Source organism: Triturus cristatus, chromosome 5_1, assembly GCF_964204655.1.
Source record: "Triturus cristatus chromosome 5_1, aTriCri1.1, whole genome shotgun sequence".
In the NCBI taxonomy this organism is placed as follows: domain Eukaryota; kingdom Metazoa; phylum Chordata; class Amphibia; order Caudata; family Salamandridae; genus Triturus; species Triturus cristatus.
The window spans coordinates 750,827,511-750,845,006 of NC_140587.1; the positions used below are offsets into that span (position 1 = coordinate 750,827,511).

The 17,496-nt window shown below is 47.3% G+C and overlaps 1 protein-coding gene across 5 annotated transcripts in view; it reads left to right on the forward strand.

Moving 5' to 3' along the window:
• KCTD1 (potassium channel tetramerization domain containing 1) overlaps positions 1–17,496 on the forward strand; it is a 370,048-nt gene that overhangs the window by 240,517 nt on the left and 112,035 nt on the right. Inside the window, exon 1 of one of the 5 annotated variants that reach the window (XM_085605725.1) lies at positions 12,154–12,404. The exons of 3 other annotated variants lie outside the window; for them this stretch is intronic. In XM_085605725.1, the coding sequence (XP_085461851.1) occupies positions 12,402–12,404 (3 nt within the window). In that variant the 5' untranslated portion in view covers positions 12,154–12,401. Of the gene's footprint in view, positions 1–12,153; positions 12,405–12,524; positions 14,549–17,496 lie in introns of those variants that run through there. One more of the 5 variants, XM_085605720.1, reaches the window with a different exon arrangement.

Genomic DNA, 17,496 nt, shown 5'->3' on the forward strand with positions numbered 1-17,496 from the left:
AGGTCTGCAGAGCTGCTCTAGAGCCAGAGACCCAGGTCTGCAGAGCTGGTCTAGAGCCAGAGACCCAGGTCAGCAGAGCTGCTCTAGAGGCCGAGACCCAAGTCAGCAGAGCTGCTGTAGAGCCAGAGAAACCAGGTCAGCAGAGCTGCTACAGAGGGAGAGAACCAGGTCGGCAGAACTGCTTTAGAGCCAGAGAACCAGGTCAGCAGAGCTGCTCTAGAGCCAGAGAACCAGGTCAGCAGAGCTGCTCTAGAGCCAGAGAACCAGGTCAGCAGAGCTGCTCTAGAGCCAGAGAACCAGGTCAGCAGAGCTGCTCTAGAGCCATAGAACCAGGTCAGCAGAGCTGCTCTAGAGCCATAGAACCAGGTCAGCAGAGCTGCTCTAGAGGCAGAGAACCAGGTCAGCAGAGCTGCTCTAGAGGCAGAGAACCAGGCTCTAGAGGCAGAGAACCAGGTCAGCAGAGCTACTAGAGGCAGAGAACCAGGTCAGCAGAGCTGCTCTAGAGCCAGAGAACCAGGTCAGCAGAGCTGCTCTAGAGCCAGAGAACCAGGTCAGCAGAGCTGCTCTAGAGCCAGAGAACCAGGTCAGCAGAGCTGCTCTAGAGCCAGAGAACCAGGTCAGCAGAACTGCTCTAGAGCCAGAGAACCAGGTCAGCAGAGCTGCTTTAGAGCCATAGAACCAGGTCAGTAGAACTGCTTTAGAGCCAGAGAACCAGGTCAGCAGAGCTGCTCTAGAGGCAGAGAACCAGGTCAGCAGAGCTGCTCTAGAGGCAAAGAACCAGGTCAGCAGAGCTGCATTAGAGGGAGAGAACCAGATCAGCAGAGCTGCATTAGAGGGAGAGAACCAGGTCAGCAGAGCTGTTTTAGAGCCAGAGAACCAGGTCAGCAGAGCTGCTTTAGAGGGAGAGAACTAGGTCAGCATAGCAGCTCTAGAGCCAGAGAACCAGGTCAGCTGAGCTGCTTTAGAGCCAGAGAACCAGGTCAGCAGAGCTGCTTTAGAGCCAGAGAACCAGGTCAGCAGAGCTGCTCTAGCTGACACTGAATGACTGACACTGAATGACTGACACTGAATGACACTGACTAACACTGACAGACTGACACTAACTGACTGACTCTGACTGACTGACACTGAATGACTACTCGCTACTACTCACTCTCTACTACTCTCTCTACTACTCACTCTCTACACTCACTCTCTACACTCACTCTCTACTACTACTCTCTCTCTACTACTCTCTCTACTACTCTCTCTCTACTACTCTCTCTCTGCTACTCTCTCTTTACTATTCGCTCTTTACTATAAGCTCTTTACTATTCGCTCTCTACTACTCGCTCTCAACTACTCTCTACTACTCACTCTCTACTACTCTACTGCTCTCTACTATTCACTCTATACTACTCTACTGCTCTCTACTACTCTATACTATTCTCTACTGCTCACTCTACTACTCTCTACTACTCACTCTCTACTACTCTCTACTACTCACTCTCTACTACTCTCTACTACTCACTCTCTACTACTCTCTACTACTCACTCTCTACTCACTCTCTACTACTCACTCTCTACTACTCACTCTCTACTACTCACTCTCTACTACTCACTCTCTACTACTCACTCTCTACTACTCTTTACTACTCACTCTCTACTGCTCTCTACTTCTCACTCTCTACTACTCACTCTCTACTACTCTCTCTACTACTCTCTCTACTACTCTCTCTACACTACTCACTCTCTACTACTCACTCTGCTACTCTCTCACTCACTCTCTGCTACTCACTCACTCTCTGCTACTCACTCACTCTCTGCTACTCTCTCACTCACTCTCTGCTACTCACTCTCTGCTACTCTCTCACTGCTACTCTCACTCACTCTCTGCTACTCACTCTCTGCTACTCTCTCACTCACTCTCTGCTACTCACTCTCTGCTACTCACTCTCTGCTACTCACTCTCTGCTACTCACTCTCTGCTACTCTCTCTCTGCTACTCTCTCTCTGCTACTCTCTCTCTGCTACTCTCTCTCTGCTACTCTCTCTCTCTGCTACTCTCTCTGCTACTCTCTCTGCTACTCTCTCTCTGCTACTCTCTCTCTGCTACTCTCTCTGCTACTCTCTCTGTGCTACTCTCTCTGCTACTCTCTCTGCTACTCTCTCTGCTACTCTCTCTGCTACTCTCTCTCTGACTCTCTGCTACTCACTCTCTGCTACTCTCTCACTCGCTCTCTGCTACTCACTCTCTGCTACTCACTCTCTGCTACTCACTCTCTGCTACTCTGTACCTCTCTAACTCTCTACCCCACCACCTCTACACCTCTACCTCTCTACCTCTCTCTACCTCTCTACCTCTCTCTCTACCAGCACACATATGCACATATATATGCATTTATATATCTGTGTGTGTGTGTGTGTGTGTGTGTGTATATGTATGTATGTGTGTATATATATATATATATATATATATATATATATATATATATATAATTATGTACATGAAAGTTTCAAAAACACTAATACAAGCAAAGCTAAAAAGCCACCTAATTACAATCAGAATTGCTTTAACTTAAACGAGGGCGAGACCTATTGCATTTTCAATGGTTGTTTACTTTGGTTCCATCAAGAATGCATTCAGATGTGTCACACATTTGCCATAAATTCTGAATGTTGGCACTCTAGTTGCTCGTTAGATCACTGTAGTAAAGCTACTGCTCACCAGGGAAGTCTGCTGCTGGTATTCAAAGTACATGTTTCAGTCTGCATGTCAGAATTTTTTTATGAAATAGAAGAGGATTTGAGAAGTCACTCAATGTGCCCTAATTTTTCTTTCTACTACTCACTCTCTACTACTCCGCTACTCTCTACTACTCACTCTCTACTACTTTACTACTCCCCTCTCTACTACTTTACTACTCCCCTCTCTCCACTACTCGCTCTCCACTACTCGCTCTCCACTACTCGCTCTCCACTACTCGCTCTCCACTACTCGCTCTCCACTACTCGCTCTCTACTACTCGCTCTCCACTACTCGCTCTCTACTACTCGCTCTCTACTACTCGCTCTCTACTACTCGCTCTCTACTACTCACTCTCTACTACTCATTCTCTACTACTCATTCTCCACTGCTCCCACTCTACTACCCACTCTCTACTACCCACTCTCTACTACCCACTCTCTACTACCCGCTCTCTACTACCCGCTCTCTACTACCCGCTCTCTACTACACGCGCTCTACTACACACTCTACTACTCTCTACTACTCACTCTGCTACTCTCTCTTCTACTCTCTACTCTCTATTACTCATCCTCTACTCTCTATCGCTCTACTTCTCTCGCTACTATCTACCTCTACCTCTACACCTCTACTTCTACCTTTCTCTACACGCACACATATGCATATATATATATATATATATATATATATATATATGTATGTATTTATATATATGTGTGTATATATGTGTGTGTGTGTGTGTATATATATATGCAGATTATATATATATATATCTATATAAATGCATATATAAATGCATGCATGCATACATATACATATATGCATACATATGCATGTTATGTACATGAAAGTTTGAAAAACACTAATAAAAGCAAAGCTAAAAAGCCACCTAATTACAAACAGAATTGCTTTAACTTAAACGAGGGCGAGACCTATTGCATTTTCAATGCTTTTTTACGTTGGTTCCATCAAGAAGGCATTCAGATGTGTCACACATTTGCCATAAATTCAGAATGTTGGCACTCTAGTTGCTCATTAGATCACTGAAGTAAAGCTACTGCTTACCAGGGAAGTCTGCTGCTGGTATTGAAAGTGCATGTTTCAGTCTGCATGTCAGAATTATTTTATGAAATAGAAGAGGATTTGAGAAGTCACTCGATGTGCCCTAATTTTTCTTTCTGCAGCACTAATCATACTGTCTATGGCAAAATGAACCCCCTCATGTTGTTCCTTTTCAAATTAAATGTTTTAAGATTGACCATTTTATTAAAATCAAGATCGCTTCAGGTGTGCCATACGTTTGTCATAAGTAGGACTGTTAGCGCTCTAGTTCTTTAGAACACTCTGGGAAGCTGCAGTAGAACACAAAGGAATCAACTGACAGTGTCTGCCCTTGTTGCATTTACATGTTTTACTGAGAATGTCAGACTTCATTCTCACATGACTAAGAAAGATAATGTGAATTTACAGAAAATATGCTCTCAGTTTAGCTTATAGATCACCTTCCAAACCTGTGGGAAAAGCATGAGAAAATAGTTTTCTCTCAAACATGATTCATGATATCACAGCAGAAGGCTTTTTCACATGGTAAAATCACCTTAGAACACACCACAATTCCTAAAATGAGTATGATACCATCAACAAATGATTTATAATGTAACTAAAGTCTTAAAACCTTCTATTAACTGCAATGCTTTTTAATGAGGTGCTATCATGTATATTGGTCCCAAGATGGCTGCTAACACTTCTTGGATGAAGTGCTGACAGCCAATCAGATCTCACGAAGAGATGTGTGGTTAGGCTCCGCCCAGATATATCTATGATTTTACTTTTATTTATCTTAGCAACTACTGAACGGATTTACACCATTTAACCAAAAGGCACGAGTGTGAACCAAGGGCTACCTCTTTGCCAAATTTCGTGTAATTCCGTTCAACAGTTCGGGCTGCAGCTGCGACTAAAGGTTCCTATGGAAAATTGCATGGGAAAAACACGTTTGGGACCCCCTTTTTTCTCGGCCCCCGCTTGACGAATCACCCCGAGACTTTCAGGAAGGAAGCGGACCGTAGCACCCCACCAGTTTTGAAAATTTCGCCAAGATTCGTCAACCAGCTCCAAAGTTATTCCAAATAGAATGTTGCAGATTTCCTATGGATAATAGGTCCTAAGTATAACTACCTACTCGCGACCGACAGTAGGTAATAAATACATTTAGATATATAGATAAATATATATATATATTTTACCTACTGGCAGTCGCCAGTAGGTAGTTATAGTTAGGATCTAATTATTCAAATTAGGGGGTCCGTTACGGACCCCCGAACCCTGGGGCTTTGCATTAAGTGGGAGGGGGGCGTGCAACCCCCCCCCCCCTCCTGGAGCCAGTGATTGCCCTGGGGACCGCCACCCCCAGGGCAATCTCCTGAAGTGTCCCGGGGTGCCCACCCCCGGGACACTGATGTTTGCCATGGCAGAGCGGGAGCCTCGCGGCTCTCGTCCTGTCAATGCAAACTGCTTTGCTTCATTGAAGCAAGAGCAGGGAAACCTGCTATCGCTTCAATGAAGCAAAGCAGATTGCTTTTCCACATGGGGAGCGGCATGTTAGCAGCTCCCCATGTGGAAAAGCAATATCGGCTCCCGCAGGACACGGGAGCTGGCAGGGACCGTGGGGACATTGGGGCTCCCCCCCACGGTTCCCAAAGGAGAGGGCCAGGCCCTGGGGGATGGGGTCTCATGGGCCATATTTGGCCTGAGGAGGGGGGTCACACAGCCCCCCTCTGAAAAAAACAAACTAAAAAAGCAATGGGCAGGCCCCGGGGGATGGGGTCCCTGGGGCCAATGGAGGCCTTGGGAGGGGGGCCACGTAGCCCCCACTCCATAATAAAAAAAAATATATATATTTGGCCATGCCCCGGGGGATAGGGTCCCCGGGGACGGAATTTGCCACAGGAGGGGGGCCCACGCGGCCCCCTTCCCGTAATATTTTTTTTAAATGGGGGTCAGGCCCTGGGGGATGGGGTCCCCAGGGCCCATAAAATAGAAAAGAGGGGCCACACAGTCCCCCTTGTATAAAAAACATTTTTTAAAAAATTTAAAAGACCGGCATCGCGCAGGAGGCCCCACCCTCTCCCTGTAGCACATTGCAAACATGCCCCCTAGCGCGTTGTAAGATGGGTAAGTAATTCCCCTTGTATACCGGGGGTCCCTGGGGGCAAACTGGCCCACCAGGAACCTCCAGTATGCACCAGGGAGCTGCGTTGCGTTGCTTGACTTAATCTCCCAACTTAAAACAGCCACAGGGCGTGTTTGCACACATGTCACCTCAGGCCCCCCCTCCCTTCACCACTGTGCAAACGCGCCCCGTGGCGCGTTTTGAGCGGTAGTTTTAATCCCCCTTCCCTATTATGTACTAGGGACTTACAGAGGAGGTCATGCTAATCACAGGGGTACCCCAACGCATAGTGTTCCCTAGTGTATGTAGGTGTTTTCACTGTATTCTAACTGTCTTATAGCATAGCACTGGCATACCACCAGTACCCGTCTGAAAATGTTGTGGGCACAGGATGATTTTGCAACAAGGCCTCTCTGCTCCTCTGTTGGTTCTTTCTGCACATGTTGTGCTTCTTCCTGCATTTTTCTTCGTCTTTGTGGACTTCTGTTGTTTCTTTCTACATTTCTTTTCCTTCTTTCTGTGCGTTTGTTCTTCTTTCTTCACATGTCATACTTCTGTACACATTGTTAGTAACTAGCATTTAAAAAACCTTAGAAATTCACTGAAATAACCATAGGTTTCAGGCACGTTATAGTTAGCTGGACATTTCAATCGTACAAAACCCGTGAAATTCCCCCGTTATAGTTAGTTCAGCTAACTATAACTCGCGCCCCCGCAATGCACTGCTGATGACGTCACCTATTACATCACTCATGACCTGGTCAATGACATCACTGATGACATCATCCATGTGATAATTTCATGCATCTTATCACACCCTAATATAACTTTTGATACACCCACTCTAAATTTGACTGCCATTCTCAAAACCATAGACACTCCAACATCAATAACAACATACCTGCTCACTGATTCTTAGGTCTACACACACATCCACTCACTCACCCGTACAGTCACTCATACTTGCGGTCACTCAGTACAGGACTATCATATGCACTCATACACGTATATAGACACTCACACACCGCCACTCATCGATAGAGGTACTCACACTCCTAGTCACTCATGCAAATAATTAATCACACTCCCATTTACTCACCTGTATAGTTATACACACATCAGCTCACTTACTCATACAAATACTAGCACATTCTAACACTCTTATACAATCACTGATACAAGCGCACACTCATCCATACAGCCACTCTCACAATCATACACTCTCACTTATAGCCATTTATGTACTCCAACACACATATATACTACCTTTCACATATGTAGTTACACACACATGTACCACTGAGATATACATTCACTCACTAACACACCCATACACACACTCACCCACCCATACAGTCCATCACAGATGCAGTCTTGAAACCATGCACCCAGTGAATCACCCACTCACACATCTATGCACAGAGTCGCACACACCCCACCCACACAAACACTCAGGCACCCATGCACATACTCTGACAACAAATCAATAACTCATATATACACTCATGTAGTTATTCACAAACCGATGCAGCCGCTTACACACCAACAGACAGACGGATACAGACATTCACAGTTTAGTCCCTAACCCATGCATTCAGTAAGATGCCTTTAATCACTCACTTATAGAGTCACTCACGAACCTACTAAATCATCCATTCAGACACTTGTACACCTACTCATTCTTCAATACGCCTTTCCCTATATATATATATTATATATAAAACATATTTAAACTTTACAGAAACACAGTCACTGGATGATGTCATCAGTGATGTCACTGACCATGTCATGAGTGATGTAATATGTGATCTCCCCAGGGATGGGGGTCCTGGGGTCGAAATCGGCCCAGAGAGGGGAACACTGCCACCCCCCCCCCCATAAACTGTGCTTGGCCCCGGGGTATAAGGTCCCCAGGCGGAATTTAATGCAAGGATGGAGGCTACGTGGGTTTACTGCATGTGAGGGTTGGTTGCAGGCCCTGCACCCAACACCTCACTACCCACAGCTGGTGGGTTTGGCCGCAGGCAACATACTATAACTTCTATTTGTAAAATACACGTTCACCCAAGGGTATCTTGGTGCTGAATAACAGATGTTTATTGTTACCTAAGTTAATGGTACTCATTTTATAAACCTCAGAAGAATGAAAGGCTGAGTGGACCAGCCAGGATTTGAACCTGTGGCCAGGAGGTCGAACACAGCCCTCTGTAGTGGATGCATTAGTCCACTAATGCAACTAGACCCAGCCACGACCAAGCAAGGCCCAGCGTGTCCCCCCCCCCCCCCCCCCGGCCTGCATGGCAAAAATCTGTGTGCACCAGGGGGCTGGCTACATGTGGGGGTTAGCCACAGGGCCTTGCCACGGCCAAGCCTTATGGTCAACCCCCACGGTCAACCCTCTGCCGTTCACTGCTGAAGGCCCTGCATGGCTGCTGTTGGATTGATTTTACGGTAATTAAATATTATTTTACATAAAAGACTAGAAATTCACACAAAAAAAACACAAAGGTTACAGGAATGGTATAGCAAGGTTAGAATTTTATACACACTAAACCATAGAAATGTAGCTTTTATGGTTATCTCAAGTAACTATAACTCGTCCCCTCACCATGCATTGCTAATTACCCCACATATTACATCACTCATGACGTCTATGCAGCAGCGGCTCGTGCAGGTAAGAGTGGTGGGCGGGGGGGGGGATTTAGTCAGACTACAACGGTGGAAAATTAATAATTTATTTAATTTCCCTCGTGGTCATCTGTTGAATCCACTGCCCCATCCTCTTACCTGCACGGGCCACTGCTGCTTCTATGACATCATTGATAATTTCACTGCAACATATGATGTACAATTATTGATGAGAAAACTGTATGGCGGGGGCACGAGTTATAGTTACCTTACAGCAGGAGTGCTTAGATTGATTTCTGTTATTAGATTCCTTTTTTATAACAATGTTTTTTAATATTTGTATAGATTTATGTCCACATTGTCTTTAAGTTGTTTTATTGGACATCACTAGGAAATGAGTGTGGCCTGTCATTAATAAACTGCAATTTTAAGTTTCGTGAGACGATTATGACTTAATATAAAGTGATTGCTCGGTAAACATGACCTGGAGTTCAAGAAGTCTGATTTTAAAACTAATATGGAATGTGCAGAATAAAAGTGATGCATATTTTACCAAAAAATATGTAGATGGTTGTTTTCTACTCATGCAACATATACTTTAACAAAAATGAATTTACTCTTGGATATAAAACCGACTGTATTAATAAAATGCTGTTCCTACAATTCTATCCAAAAATGACCTGAATCGCACAGTAGCGAAAATCCCTTTTTTTTTTTTTTTTTTGCCCATGTAAATCTGGAGTACATTCCATTGGTGGAACTTTCTCTTATACATCCCTAGATTGAGGGGAAAAGTGCTTACGATAGTCCTCAATATTTAACGCTACTACTGCAATGAATGGCCAGGGACTATACGCTCCTCAATTAATGCTCAAAATGCTAGCTTTCTTAAGAAACTTGTTATACAGCATCTGGGTCGCTATTTTATAAACTCCCATATGCGCTAAAATAGTTAGAGAAAAGTGCCACGGTATAGTGCGCTAAAGTTAATCCTTCATCGCATAATATGCTACATTATTTGTCTACCTTTGCGCTATAATTGCGACAGCTGCTTCAAGCCAGCAGATGTCTACATAACATAACGAAAACAAAATGTCAACCGGCCTGATGCCGCATACCGTTATCAAATGGGAAAAGCAAGATGGTCGTAATTCGATTCATATTTGAAGGTGCCTAGGGACTTAAATTGTTTGGCTTGTGAACGGTTGTCGTTGTTGGCACCCTAATAATAATACTTTAAAAAAAATCGTTCTAGCCTTGTTTGAAATGTAGGGTGTCTCCGTTCTCTATCATTCTAACCTGAAAGGCAACCATATGTTCAGGCCTGTGGGAAGGGACATCACCTCAGTATTTCGTATACCTAACATGTCCCTGCCCAGGTGAACACAAGAAAGCAAAGGCAACTATTAAAATTGAGAAAAAAATGCGAGGCATGTAAGGCCAAACTTTCTGTGAACTTATTTAAATGGGCAGCTAACGTATTTACATTTACTGTGAGCACCCAGTTTGCATTCGACAGTGTATGTACATGCTAAGATCCATTCCCGTTACGTGCACTGTCGTTTAAAATACTCCTGTCGCTAAATCAGTGTAGGGTACAAACCGCTAGCAATGCTACAGGCTGAACTGAGGGCGCTGGTTAACAATGCATGTGACCCTCTCGATGTCCCTGGCTCGGACATTTTGTCAAAATGTCTGGTGGTCCGGTGTGTAAATCGAGCAGCGCTTCCCGCTGGGATGCAATAAGCGCATCTGCCCCGCTGAGCGACTCCTTTTACAAGTGCCATTTCACGGCGCGCTGTTTATTATTCCAGCCTGCGTTGTTTTTGTAGATGCTCGTGGCGGCAGCAGGAGGCACGACGCCCCCGCGAGACCATTGTTTTTCTATTCAGAGGAACCCATCATTCGGGTCAAAGACATTCCACAGGGGAGGGGGCTGTTTGCAGCACGCGATATCTGCGGCACAATGAGCAGCGTGTTTGCTTTGGGAATTCAGAGTAATTAAGGAGGGACGGGGGTGTCCTGGGAGGGACAGTCCAGGTAAAATACCACACCAAGGACCACTGCAGTTATTCCCTTCAAAGTCATTGTGTCACGCCTCGGAGGCCATAGCTTTGACCGTGGCGTGAATTGACAATTTTAGTTCGGAAAAAAAAAGCCCGCTGCACTTCAAGGTAAAGTTCATGATGGACCGGCTTTTCACACTACGAGGATCATAGCTACACTTTGAAAGGCAGACGGTTTAGACTTTAGCCGCTTGCATACATTGAGGTGATGGCAACTATAAAAGCATACGCTTACTGTGCGCTCTAACACGAGATTAAAATATGATACATGTTGTGCCCCTGCACTCGCACTGATGCCGAATGGATGTTTTATGATGGAAGTCGAGCGCTAAGCGCCTCTACCACATGTACGAAGGGAGTCTGCGGGGGTGCAGTCCGTAACCTGTTGGGGTTTTAACAAAAGTCCTCTGGAAACGCTGGCCTGGCTTGAGCTGTGCACCGGAAACACATTGCGCTAGATGTATACATACAGCAGCCAGCTTCCTATACCACCGGTTTCGTCACTTATTGCACGAGGCGGAAAACGTGTCGGTCGCTTGCAAAACTCCTGCGAGTTCACCCCCTACAAAGCCCAGAGGATTCATACACAAATGCACGCACACATCTATTTACCCCCATGGCGTGTAGAGGATAATTACAATTGCGTTTTTCCATTTTAAATGTTTTTGCTGAACTCTGGTCATAAGAGCACTGTACAAACAAGCTCAAAAAACGCATACGCAGGAAAGATCTGTAGGGGTGATAGCCATTCTAATGTTGCGGCCAAACTGCCCCAGGAGTCGCACCAGGATTTTGAGTTATTTGAAAAATGTCGTCTGTGCTCTCCAGCAGTCTTTGCAATCGCTGGAGGCGGAGGGCGTGGAGACGCAAACCCACCCTCTGCAAGCTTAGCTTACCTGGGCTCGGAGAGCCCCGGGCGGCACTGCAGCGGCTGTAAATTCACCCCTCCCGTACCAGCATTTCGGGCTTCCATTGTGACTGGTTACACCGTTTCCTGCATACACACCGTAATGCTGGTGTTTCCACTTACTGAACATCACTATGCATGTGGACGTTACCCCCTCGAACCCACTATATGGATCTTGTTTTTCTTCCACCTAACTTATGTTTGGCCCATGTTATTGATGTCCATGACATTATCTGAAATCATTTCCTATGCACTACCGTTCCAGTTTTTCGCTTTCTCGACCTCTTTCTGGATGGTGTTGCCACTTTTTTAATTATTTTATTTCGGACCGTTTTCCTGCGTCTTTGTTACTTCTGTTATGCTTTTCTCTCGCTCCGTGCACACATGGTCGCAGCTGCCTTCGCCCTGCAGCATCTGGTGGTTTTGCTTCCTGGCATTCATTCCCTCTTAGGACTGTCCTCTTCAGTCCTCCTAATCTCACCTGTTATCTTTTTATTCTCGCATCCCTTTCCCTGTTGGACCAGCTTCTGATTTCCTTGCTATTCCTCTAGCCCCATCACCGATTTTCTCTCACAGACCCTTCTGTCACCCCATCCTCTTGCTGCCCTGCAACGTGCGCCTGCCCTCCTGCCTCTGCCCCAGGTGCTGCTTGCCTCCCTCCGCTGGTGCCTGCCTGCTGTCCCTCCCTGCCTTGCTCCCTCGTACAGCTCCTCCCGCCCTGGGGCCTCACCTGTGCTTGTGTGCGTGTGGGGGAGGCGCCCTCCCTCGGGCGCACACATGACAGCACAGGCACAGCCCCTGCCCCGGGGCGCCCGTGATGCAGGCCGAGCTGGCGGAGCTGCGCAGCCGGGGCACGGCTTGAAGCAAGGAGCCCACCCCCGCCAGGTGTGCATCTGGTAGGACATGGTAAGTGCCTCTGCGGCCCCCTGAGGGGAGGGTGTTAGGGTATGCGCCCACCTCCCCCTGCCCTGGTATTAGGATAGACGCGCAGGTTGGCAGCGCCCCGGATGACAATGGGCGCACGGCTCCTTTAAGGGGCGGCTGTGCCTCCCGGTAGCTGAAGGTCATTAAAACACAAAAGCGCTCGGCGCCGCGGTCCAATATAGCGCATGCGCCCTGGCCCGAGGACTGGGCGCACATAGAGAGAGGAAGGCAATATGGCGAGGATGCCTGGCAGCGCGGACTGCGGCACCGGCCCAGCGGCTGCAGCAGGGGGCGCCGGGGGAGGGGAGCCCGGCCCGGGCGAGCAGCACCCCCGCCTCCTCCTGCTTCCGCAGCCCGGCAGCGCAGGCGAGGAGGAGGAGGAGGAGGAGGAAGAAGAGGAGGAGGACGACGACGACATCCAGGAGGTGCGAATACCGGGCAATGATGATGATGAGGACGATGACATCGAGGAGCTGCTGGACGACGACTACGATGAGCTGGAGAACAGCCGGGAGCCTGAGCTGCTGGTCGAAGAGGAAGATGATGAGAGCATGGCCCTGGAGTGGGAGGAGGGCATCCTGCAGCCGGGTGGGCAGCTGGCCGCGGTGCGCAGCCTGGCAGAGCAGGATGGAACCCAAGACCTGGGAACCCTGCCATCCTCATCCACCACGTCCGTCTCTGCGTCCGCACTGGAGGCTGAGGAGCTGCTGCTCCTGCGCCAGCTGCAACAGCACCAGCCCCCGCGGCCGCCGGAGCGCGCCCGGCTCAGCGAGAACACGCGACTGGCCACGCGCTACGCGGTGCGCATCTTCCGCGAGTACTTGAGCGAGAAGGCGCAAAGCCCGGACTTCGAGCGCATGGACAAGGCTGCGCTGTGCCGCGTGCTGCGCTCCTTTTACGCCGAGGCGCGCTCCAAGAGTGGCCAGCTGTACAGCAAGAGCTCACTCATCAGCATCCGTTCTTCTCTCAACCGCTACCTCAACGAACCACCTTTCAGCCGAACCCTGGACCTGACCAAGGATCCCGAGCTGCGCGCGGCCAACCTGACCCTTGCTGCTGTTATCCGGCGCCTGGAGGAGCAAGGCGCTGGGCCTGTGGTCCAGAAGCAGGCAATTACCCGCTCTGACCTGCGCCGCCTCTACACATCCAACGTTTTTAGCATACAGACCCCATTCGGCTTACTCAATAAGGTCTGGTTTGAGGCCTGCATGTACTTTTGCACACGGGGCCGTGAAAATCAGCGTGAGCTGCAAGAGGGCTCTTTCGGTCTTGCTATGGACGAAGATGGCCGAAAGTTTGTCTACTTTAAGGCCCTTGGGCCTTACCATAAGTCACGCTCATCATCTTGGAGCAAGAAACGGACTGAAGGTTGTGGAGGGGCCACAGCGCTGGGCAATCCCAGCAGTGACGAGGAAAACCTTCCACGTATGTATGAAACGGGCACTGAGTTTTGCCCCTATGCCAGCTTTGTTAAGTACCTGTCCAAGCGCAACCCACTTTGTCGAGCTTTCTTCCAACGGCCTCGTGACCACTGCAGCGAGAGTGATGTTACCTGGTATGAGAACAAGGCCATCGGCAAGAACCTACTTGGCACCCGCATGCAGATGCTCTCCAAGGCTGCCAAGCTTTCCAAGACCTACACAAACCATTGTATTGGTGCTGTGTCGGTAGCCACCCTCAATAGCATTGCAGGCATTGGCACTAGGCTTGGCCCTCCTTACCTGCTGGACGTGGCAACTGCGGCTCTCAATGGGACTCGCTACCAGAACCGACCACTTCAGGGCAACAACGCGCCCTATATACTACCCAAGCCCAGCAGCACACTGGACAACAAGCATGAGGTGGCTGTTGCCATCAAGCGCACCATGTACGATCCAGTGCAAGTGTACTGTGGGGATCCTGGCCCTCCCTCCCCCAAAAGGATGTGCCTCCGCCCCCCGCCACCATCACCCCTAGACTCCGGTGACTGCCTGCTGGTGTTGTCCGTCAAAGGTGAAACCCAGAAGCTTCCTTTGCTCTCCATTCCATCCCCAGCCATTACCAACAGTGCCCCCCAAACCAACGGGCATGCTGTGCATACACCACCTACCATGGTGCCCTCTCCACATGTCATCTCACCCACACAGGTAATGGCATTTCCTTTTGTTCATTCTCATGATTCCTTAACACAGATTTTTACATTGCAGGATCTTTCTACTACTCACCTGGAAAAACAGAAATTCGAAATCCGTATCCCAAAATATGTGATGAGAGGTCAATGTCCCTATTGGTAAAATATCTGAACTTTTTAAATCGCACATACTTCTGGATCATAGGTCTGTGTCTTCGAAACCTTATGCACTGTACTACTTTTTCTTACTCCTTTATTTACTCTTATTTTAAGACTGTAGATAATGGCAGCACATCCTTCTTTGCTCATCACTGTCCACTGATTAATATTCGTTCATCACCAAGTTTTTGAAGGTATCGCATCTTCAGGGGAAGCAAAACGGCTTATTGGTGCAGGTTGCTTTATTTCTGCCTTTGTGCATCCTTTGCTTGGTTTGCAGGTGTTAAGTTATCAGGCTGTATATTTCACCTGAATACTGCCTCCATCATCAGAAGGTGCTTTTCTTTTAGATGTATATCGCCTATTTTATAGCAGTTCAGGTAAGACTAGATTAAGTGTAAAATAAACCCAGAATGAACATTTACTGAAAAAAGTTGAACGCTGTACTTATCTGACCTTGTCTATAAGCCTGAGAAGCAAAATGATAAGTGTTTGGGCGTGTAGCAAATAAAATACAGGCATCTGCTCCTAATGGCATTACTATAAATTGATTTGGTTGTAAATGTGTAAAAATGAATTTGATAAATATTGAAATTGATTGCGAATATAGAAGGTGAGTATATAGAAGTGCACAAAAGCTAACACTTCAACAACATCTAATGGATTCACATTGTTCAAAGACAGCACCGCCAGAAAGTTCCTGTCTGTTCTATGGTGAGCAGTGGAGGCCTACAACGGGGTGTAGGTAGCACTGCGGTGAGCAGAGAGTATGTGAATGAGTGGAACCATTTTTGCTGCATTGGAAATATCAGGTAGCCTTTTTGTGCAGGACGGAAGGTGCAGAGGTTGTGTAAGCCTGTAAAGTGTCAAAAAAGCCTATCTCTTTGCAGTCTCCTATATTTTAACCCTTAGACCGGATGTCCGAGTACTGAAATTGGTACTTGAAAGTTGCTCTCCAGAGCTGTTTGTGCCAGAATTCATGAATATTGAAGGTGGCCAAGTACAGGCTCAATCTTGATGCAGCCGCCGCCTTGTGTTGTAAGTTTATCTTTGTATTGTTACTCTGGAGTCCTATGAGCTCAGAAGCCTGGCGAGGTGTGGGTGTAAATTGAAAAAAATGCATTGGCTCCATCCATCCTGATAAAAGGGATCTGGATCAGTCTTAGCTTGTTTGGCTCAGCAGTGAAGCAATCTTTGTTAGCAGATGACAAGCTCTCTCCTGCCCAGGCGCTTGTGTGCCTAATGGAAAGCAGTGTGGCACACACTGGAGCGCAGTGAGCGTGCTATCCAATGTCCTTTCTAAAACAAATATTCAATATTACTTTGTGCTGTATGGTCACATATTGTGGCTTTTCTCATGAAGCGTTTTTGTGCTAAAGTTGTTCTCCTTTAAAAGACTCCTGAAACCAGAGCCAGGCTTGTATTGAGTGAGACTTAACCTGTTCTGTTGAGGAGACATGCAGGTTTACCAAATAGCTGCTTAGCAGGATCTGCCACTTGTTTGACCCAGAAAGCAGGATTACGTCACCAATGTCTTTAGGCCAGCTTAGGAGCACCACTTCTGAAAACAAACACTGCTCTGTGTGTACCAGAGAAGTTATCTACATTCGTATTGGAATTAAAAGTAGTCTGGAAACGTGATCGACTGTGCTGATTGGAATTACACTAACACCGTGTGGAATTTATGTTCAATGATTTAAATTATATGCATGTATGTTTTAGTGATTAATTGTATTTTTAAATACATGTATTAATACTTTAACAAAATACTTAAATGTATTAACTGAAGAATTTTTTTTTTTTAAAGTAACATAGTTGGGTGAGAATTTCAGCGACACATAACTTTCTAAATGTAAAAAAACAGTGAAATTCAATAGTTCTAGTTAGCTCTGGTAACTATAACTCGTGCCGTAAGGATAGCTCATGCCCCAGCCAAGCAGTTTTGTCATCAATATTTTAATTGCAACTCTTGCAGTGTTAATATCAAAAGTGATGCAATATGTGGGGTAAGTAGCAATGCATTATGTGGGGGCAAGTTATAGTTACATTAGAGCACAAGTTATAGTTACCTGAGCTGACTGGAACTGCTGAATTTCAGTGATTTTATACGTTTAAAATGGGCCTTTGGTCGTGGTGTGACTTGGGGTTGACCGCAGGGTCTGGCTTAAAGTTAGGTCCTGCGTCCAACCATCATGCAGGCAGCCAACCCAGAGCTACACACTGCCTTCGCTGGGAGTGGCAGGGGGTTGGCCACAGTAGCCAACACTCCCGGAGACAGCTAAACTTCTGCTGCGCATGGCCTGGCTTGCAGCCAGGTCTTGTACCCACCCCGCGGGTAGCTAACTCCACACTGTGCACCGCTGCCGTCCGTGCTCAGCAGGGGGTTTCCCACAGGCCAGGCTCTACGTCCAACACCCCACAGACAGCCAACCCCACTCTGCGCATGGCCTTTGGCATGCACTGCAGAGAGTTGGCTTTCAGGCCACGGAGACTCCATCCCATGGGGCTTTTTTCTTCTCATCATCCAAGGTCCGAAACATAATTATTATGGGGATGGGGACACGCAGCTTCCCTCCCCGGGCCTTAATAGGTCCCGGGGATCCCATCCCCCTGGGTTGAATACCAATAAAAAGGGGAGAGGGCCGTGCGGAATCCCTTGACTGAGCCTTATTAGGCCCCAGGGACCTTACCCCCTGGGACTGCATGTTGTTATAAAGGAGAGGGTGGAAGCAGCCTCCCTACCTGAGCCTATTGTGCCTCTGTGGACCCCCATCCCCTGAGGCATTTTTAAATAATGGGTAGGTG